The sequence below is a fragment of the Malus sylvestris genome, chromosome 16 (genome assembly GCF_916048215.2).
Source record: "Malus sylvestris chromosome 16, drMalSylv7.2, whole genome shotgun sequence".
NCBI lineage: Eukaryota > Viridiplantae > Streptophyta > Magnoliopsida > Rosales > Rosaceae > Malus > Malus sylvestris.
In genome coordinates, this window is record NC_062275.1 from 7104896 (window position 1) to 7112906 (window position 8011).

General features: G+C 38.4%; 2 protein-coding genes across 2 annotated transcripts; one reads left to right on the forward strand and one right to left on the reverse strand.

Annotated features, from left to right (window-relative positions):
- Positions 1-24: 24 nt before the first annotated feature.
- Positions 25-3609, forward strand: LOC126608056 (T-complex protein 1 subunit epsilon-like). Its single transcript, XM_050275817.1, has 9 exons — positions 25-395; positions 844-1162; positions 1469-1817; positions 1916-2048; positions 2171-2223; positions 2421-2523; positions 2761-2927; positions 3017-3130; positions 3261-3609. The coding sequence occupies exons 1-9, from the start codon at positions 197-199 to the stop codon at positions 3429-3431; spliced, it is 1608 nt and encodes a 535-aa protein (XP_050131774.1). The 5' UTR covers positions 25-196; the 3' UTR covers positions 3432-3609.
- A 2131-nt stretch (positions 3610-5740) lies between these two features.
- Positions 5741-8011, reverse strand: LOC126608954 (probable pectate lyase 5). The gene is made up of 4 exons (XM_050276969.1): positions 7828-8011; positions 6732-7469; positions 6341-6479; positions 5741-6211 (listed from the first exon to the last, which is right to left on the reverse strand). The coding sequence occupies exons 1-4, from the start codon at positions 7932-7934 to the stop codon at positions 5990-5992; spliced, it is 1206 nt and encodes a 401-aa protein (XP_050132926.1). The 5' UTR covers positions 7935-8011; the 3' UTR covers positions 5741-5989.

The following is an 8011-nucleotide window of genomic DNA, read 5'->3' on the forward strand; positions in this document are numbered from 1 at the left end:
ATACGTAATACGACATCCAGAAGGTTTCCCACTTCAAGCGGTCAAAATCTCAAACCCCAAACCCTAAGAGCAGATGCTTTAAACAGAGAAGGTGGTAGAGCTAGTCCGAAGAGGGAAGAAGAGAAGTGAGAGTGAGGGGAACAAGTGAATCGAGAAGCATCGCGGTTCGATTTGGGAAGAGGGTGTTGGTGCAGCAATGGCGCTGGCATTCGACGAGTACGGGCGGCCCTTCATAATACTGAGGGAGCAGGAGCAGAAGTCTCGATTGCGCGGCCTCGATGCTCAGAAGGCCAACATTTCCGCCGGCAAGGCCGTCGCTCGCATCCTCCGGACCTCCCTCGGACCCAAGGGCATGGACAAGATGCTCCAGAGCCCCGATGGTGAAATCACTGTCAGTAAGTATCTCTCTCTCTCTCTCTCTCTCTCTCTCTACAACTCTTACTCGCACGTTTCTGCTCGATTCGAATTTCTGGTTGATTTTTGTAATTACTGTGTGGATCTACGTGTTTGTCTTTGTCTGTTCATTGTGATTTGGGTTCGTTTCCCCTTCATTTTCTTAGTTTGTCATGATTTTTTCACTCTGAAATTGTTAGGCTTGAATTTCATATGCTATTCTGAGCACTGGGTTAGTGTGGGTTTTACTCTGATTGTTGTATTAATAACGGTAGTCGGCTGGTTAGTTTTTGCATTTTCGTGCCTGTACCTGCCCTGTAGTGTTGGGATGTTGGAGATGGCATTTGGGGTGAAGCACCCACTTAACTGGAATATAGGCTTTGAGGTCAATTGCTGTTTTAGTTTTAAGATTTGGTTAGCATTGCCTTACCATTTGTTTATCTCTTTCAGCAAATGATGGTGCTACGATTCTGGAGCAGATGGATGTCGACAATCAGATCGCGAAGCTGATGGTCGAACTATCCCAGAGTCAGGACTATGAAATTGGTGATGGGACAACTGGAGTCGTTGTGTTGGCTGGTGCACTTCTAGAGCATGCTGAGCGGCTGTTGGAGCGCGGTATCCACCCCATACGTGTTGCAGAGGGATACGAATTGGCATCCAGAATAGCGGTCGACCATTTGCAGCATATATCACACAAATTTGAATTTGGTCTGGATAATATAGAGCCTCTGGTTGGAACTTGCATGACCACTTTATCGTCCAAGATGTAAGTGAACCTTTTAGATTTTCTTTTCACTTATATGTGTTGCTGCAGTTCGGTCATACTTATGATAGTAAGTTTACTTCACCACTTTGCTGTATGATGGTTTTTGTCATCATAATGTATGGATAATTTTGTACTCTGAGTAAAAATTATGCTTTCTTTTTGACGAGTTAGATAAGTTTCATGGTTTGTTGTAATAGTGTGCTGTTATTGCACCCCTTCTCCATTTGCTAATTTTTAATAGATTGTTCTGTCAAAGTGTCTTTTATTGTCTTTCTATTATTGACTTGAATTAAAAAATTTCTGTAGTGTGAACCGGTGCAAACGTGCCCTTGCTGAGATTGCTGTGAAGGCAGTTTTGGCCGTTGCTGATTTAGAGAGGAAAGATGTGAACCTAGATTTGATAAAAGTAGAGGGGAAAGTTGGCGGTAAGTTGGAAGATACTGAGCTGGTATATGGTATTCTTATTGACAAGGATATGAGCCATCCACAAATGCCAAAGTACATTGAAAATGCAAAAATTGCTATCTTGACTTGCCCCTTTGAGCCACCAAAGCCAAAGACAAAACATAAGGTTGATATTGATACAGTGGAAAAGTTTCAGACTCTACGTATGCAAGAACAGAAGTACTTTGACGACATGGTCCAAAAATGCAAGGTCAGATTGCATCCCTTAGTTCTATAATGTTATGCTATTAACAAAAAGTTATGAAATTCATGGCTGCAATGATACTTATGGATAATCATTGGATGCAGGATGTTGGTGCTACCTTGGTCATCTGTCAATGGGGGTTTGATGATGAAGCAAATCACCTATTGATGCACAGGAACTTGCCTGCTGTCAGATGGGTTGGTGGTGTAGAGTTGGAACTAATTGCAATAGCTACAGGTATGCCTTATTTTGAAGACTATTTAGCAGTTGAAGTTTGGTGGATATTTTTAGCATGCTATGGATTTATACTATTTTGTCATCTTTCTCCACCAAAAACTGATATATGTATGTGTTTGTAGGAGGAAGAATTGTGCCCAGGTTCCAAGAATTGACACCCGAGAAATTAGGAAAGGTATATCTCTGTAAGAATATTGTTTGTTATTTAATTCTTAATTACAAGCAATTTCACATAACAAGTGTTCATTATTTCCAACATGTTTTTATTTTTGAATTCAATATTTTGAATTTAGTTAATACATTATACATATATTTTCCATTCTTGTAAACATTTATAAACACTAATTTGAAGTGTTGTTTTTAACTCATTAGGCTGGTATAGTTCGCGAAAAATCATTCGGCACAACAAAAGATCGAATGCTGTACATCGAACACTGTGCAAATTCAAGGGCTGTGACCATATTTATCCGTGGAGGTAGATTTCTTTACTTGTCTATTTCCTGTTACCTCCAACTTGATTCAGCATGTCAACTAAGTGAAAATGATGCCAATAAGATTAGGTAGCACAACATATGAAATGAATTGTATGCATGGTTAGCAGATTTTGCAATCTTAGTCTTGCTTTTTGTTATCTTTCCCAGTGTTATGGTTATTCTTCAAGCCTGATGTAAAGTTCTTATAAGATGTTATGGTGTTTCTTTCGGCTCATTAGGTAACAAAATGATGATAGAGGAGACTAAGCGCAGCATCCACGATGCCCTCTGTGTTGCTAGGAATCTCATCCGCAACAATTCTATTGTGTACGGCGGTGGCTCAGCAGAGATATCTTGCTCCGTTGCCGTAGAGGCAGCAGCAGACCGATACCCAGGAGTTGAGCAAGTATGAAGATAGTCACCCCCCTCATTTCTTTGCATTTATATAAATGTATTAAGCATATTGTTATAATCAAATCTTCCTTTCCTCCACAGTATGCCATTAGAGCATTTGCAGATGCTTTGGATGCTGTTCCTATGGCGCTTGCAGAGAATAGTGGCCTTCAACCCATCGAAACACTATCTGCAGTGAAAGCTGAGCAGATTAAGGTAAATGAAGCATGATAGCCAACTTATTCGTGACTCTCTCTCTCTCTCTCTCTCTCTCTCTCTCTCTCTCTCTCTCTCATGTATGGCTGTGATTCTGAATTGTGATCATCAATTCGAATTGTTAATGCAGGAGAGCATTCCGTACTATGGAATAGACTGCAACGACGTTGGCACTAATGATATGCGGAAGCAGAATGTCTTTGAGACATTGATCGGGAAGCAGCAGCAAATCTTACTGGCAACACAAGTCGTGAAGATGATACTAAAAATCGATGATGTTATTTCCCCCTCTGATTACTAGCCTGTTTTACCTGGGGATGATTTTGTGTAATTTTGTTGGCTTGTTTCAGAATTTTGAGTAACTTGTTTACAACATATGGTTCGCTTGTTGGAAACTTGTTTGTAGAATTTGGAGTTGCTTTTTTCACTGATTGTAGTATCATCACTCCTCTGTCTTAATGCATTGCTGTTTTTGTTAAGCGTTTGAATTATCGTCCAACTGTGACCATATCGGTTTCATCTGTGCCCCTTGAGGAGAGTTTAAGTTCTGGCCACGGAACGTCTTCTTTCCCTTTGTTTCATTGGTGTGAGCTAGGCCAAGTGATTGGGGATGAATTGGAAGAAATCGGCATCAACCTGTACTAATTCATCTATTTGTTGGAATAACAACGGATAAGTTTCCTTCACAACCAATCTATTATTTCCTTCCGCTTAGAAGATTTTTGGAACTTGACCTTCGTTTTTTTACTTTCATTCTAGTGAGTTATCCAATTCTAGCCAATGACCGTGGTCATTGAGTAATTCCGAAACTTATAGTACAATCCATGACTGTAAAAAAACTGAAAAATGCTCTCGTATTATCTATTTTTGTAGATCTACCCCAATGTCAGTAGATAGAAGAGATGCCATCCTGCTCATGATTTGTCAGTCTTCCCAGTGTGCATGTTGCTCTCACTGTCTGATGATGAAAATCATTTCATATGTGAAAACTTGGGACTTGAGATTTTGTATTCATAACAATATTTTTAACTCTAGATAATATTAAGAAGGATCCAGCTTCCCATGAGCGGCTGCTAGGATTTATTATCTGCATCCAACATCATAATCAGTAACGCTTATGGAGTTTTGCTGAATTTAACGATTGGATATACGATTAAGAATGCAAAGGATCTTAATGAGTCGATGTATACCACTTAAAACGGGATGTATATTATGCAATGAAGTATACTAGGCCTCTAAAATCAGAATTAAACTATGGAATTAAAGTTGTGGAGAATGAAAAAGCTGCAACGTCCCATTTCCTTTTTATCCATTTCTAAACTAACCTCTGCCGATCATATAGTTTGCCAATTGTGGAGGGTACAGTGATAAGATTGATTATTTAAGAGGCTTGGTGACAACAGTAATGGCAAACTGGGGGCAGAAAAAATAATTGTGAGCACTTGGGTTGTCTGTGACTGTTGAAATAGATGGAGGCAACGTGATTTAATCCACGCCTGCATGTTCTACAAATTTGTCAAAACACATATCCTCTTGAAAATCATCCACTTGTAGTATGTGGAAGAAGAAGATGATGGCCCCATAAATTCAGTCCAGTGAGAGCATTTATTCGCTCACAACTTTAGCTCAACTCATCTGTAACCACTTCACCAACCCCATGTGAGTGATGGTCCAAATTTGGAAGAGCAACATACATCGCATAATAGCGTAACAACGACGTTTCATGCTAATAATACAACAGTGGGATACTCGTGACATGCAATCTTTTTTCAAACTAGGACTTCAATGCAAGAAGAATATATGCTTAGTTTTAACAACTAATTATCTATCTCTTCCATCATGTGAATAAAATAAATAAAAGGGAGACTTTGGATGCGGTCCCTAGTTATGAATAGTCTTTGACTGAAACCTTGTTGGTTTTCAATTTTTGATTCAAGTCCCTGAAATTAATTGATAATTTATTTCTATGTACGTTACTATATTTTTTAAATTAAAAATTAAAATTTATAGTTGTTTATAGTAATGAGATTTTAAATAAAAAACCATAATTTGTGGGATTAAAAATATTAAAATATAAATATACTATTGTGTGTGTGTGTGTAAACATGGGTACATTCTTCAAAATGGGTACATTTAGCAAAAATAAAAATGGGTACAAATAAATAAAAAAATATGGGTACAATACAAATAAAACTTTAAAAAATATGGGCACAAAAAGAAATTAATATATGGGTACAAATTAAAACTGAAAGGAAAATTGGTACAAATTAAAAAAGGGTTGCAAATTAAAAATGGGTACAAACTAAAAATAAAAATATATGATAAAAAATTTAGCCATAAATATAAATATACTAATTGTAATATTTTTAATATTAAATGAATATATTTAGAAATAAAAAATATTTTATTATTGGAATAATTAATGATATTATTAATACAAAGGACCTTGATCAAAAATTGAAAAGTAATAAGGTTTTAATCAATAGAGTAGTAAAAATAAGGATGAAAACCTAATTACTCCTAAATAAAACATATGATTGTATACAGTCCGTAACACTAAAAAAACTCGAGAAAAAGTAAGAAATTAAAAAGAATCAAAGAGACAGAAAGTTTGTATGAAATTCTGCTTTCATTTTTTAATATTCAATTATATCAACACTTTGGCCTTGTTTCTTTCACGATCAAGACATATTCAGAAAGAGTTGCACATAATTCTCAAAGGTGAAAAGCCAAGGTTGAAATTACCAAAAGGTTAAAAGCGAAACACTGGTTGTATTATACAAGAAAAATGAAAACCCTAGCTGTTGTAATTACAGTTGGTCTTATTTTTCCCATTTTATCATTCCTTCACTGCAATGGTCAGCAACGCGAGCCCTTCTTGCACCTGAGCGAACCAGCTCCGGCAGTGAGCGAACTCACGAGCGACGACGGTCTCGCACTCAGACTCGATGCTTTGGAGTAACTAGTAGATGCTCCGGCACCGGATGCTGTGAAGAACGCACCGTTTAGCAGCAAATCTCCTGAGGACCTCCAGTTCCATTTGCTCCACTCTTTCTGTGGTGCATCCTCATGCTTGGTAACCTAAAAGTAATTATTCAATTTTTTTACCTTATAAAATGTTGATTTCGACAAGAATTTTACTGAGAAAAAGTTAATGTAGTGCAGTAATTAATTAATTGAAGTTATTCTTTGCAGCATTGGGGTGCTCACCTCTTTGTTGAATCTATCATTTGGTGCCAGAAATCTGTTGCCTTGGCTGTTGATGGTTGGAGAAGCACTCCCACCAATTGCATACATTTCCCAATGGGTGTAGTCATTGTTCACCACATGAAAATTCCCATGTCTACATCTGCATAATTCAAAAAAAAAAACCTTGTTAATTCACCTTTCCACTTCAAAACCCAAGTTTACCCGTAATGATAGTTTGATACTGGAATACAGTCACGTATATATTCAACTCACTTTATAAGTAAGAAATATCAACTTTGTTTTCCATTAATCTTTTAACATGTAGACTGATTGTACCATGTAGCCGTATTTTAGTACTGCACAATAATTTTGTCTAGGTATATCAAATCAAATGATTAGAATGAATAATTACCTTGGCATCCTCTGAATAAGCCCTTCTCCAAAGTGGTTGAATGCAATGGTGACCTGCATATTCTTGTCCTGAGTGTAGGAATCACTGTGCCCCAAGAGCATGACCTTGTTATGGTGAGTCATGTAATTGTTTGAAATAGTGATGGAGGTTGATCCATGGATAGCATCAATTAGCCCGTCACGGCAGTTGGAAAGTGAGTTATGATCCACCCAAACATGACTACCACCAAAAATGGAGACCCCGTCGCCGTCGGAAAGCGTCCGCCACCCAAAGTGCTCCGGCGAGTCCCTAACGTAGGCGTTCCCGCCTTGCTTACAGTCGTGAATGTTTAATCCGTGGATAATAATGTTTGTCACGTACTGTATCGTAATGCAGGGCCCGCCTGCAATGTGTACGCTACTTCCTCTGCCGTCGATTGTCTTGAAGGAGTTCATCATCAGCTCTTCGTTCAACTTGATCGTCATGTCACGCTGGAAGATGATCCAGAGTGGTTCGTTTTGGATCACGCCGTATCGGAGGGTTCCGGGTTTAGGGTTTACAGGATGGTCGCCTGAGTCCGTCACCACGTAGATTTTACCGTCCCTGCCTCCAATGGCGTGCTTTCCGAATCCAATTGCGCAGTCAGCTAGCCGTTGGCGGTTTTTCTCCCAGTTGGGGTCACACCTCCAGCAGTCGTCAATGGGGTTTCCTGTGCCACATGAAAGATAACCCAAATTTCTCCTTGAGGCATTGATGCTCCTGTAAAAAGAGAAAATACCCAAAAATAAGTACACATTGATAGTAATCACCTGCTTTCACCCGAGTAATTAATCAGAAAGTCACTGTGCAGACACAGTTGAAAATGTATAACATGTTGGTGACAATGATATTGACATTATCAATAGTTTGTTCGCAAGACTAAGTAAATAACAATAAGAAAAATGATTTCCGCACTTCTTTTCTCCCATGCACATTTCTCTTTTATCCATACCGTTGAATCAAATAAATCAAATAAGAATTAAAAGACAAAAGCATGAGCGCATAATGAGAAAACAAAAGTGCGTAAGTGTTTTCCGTTACTATAGCTCTATAGCTCTACAAGTCTGGAATATCATACTCTTGTACTTCTTGCATCACCAGTTCAGGATCTTTGACAGGGGAGGAGGAAATGGTGGTTGGGATTAGGAGAAGGGAGAGGAGCAAAAGAGAGAGTGGCATTGCCATAATTTCTTTACTTCTCTGCTTGAAACAAAAGCAGAGAGAGAAGAAAGTAGGCAGAGAATACTTGTGAGGAAGTTGAG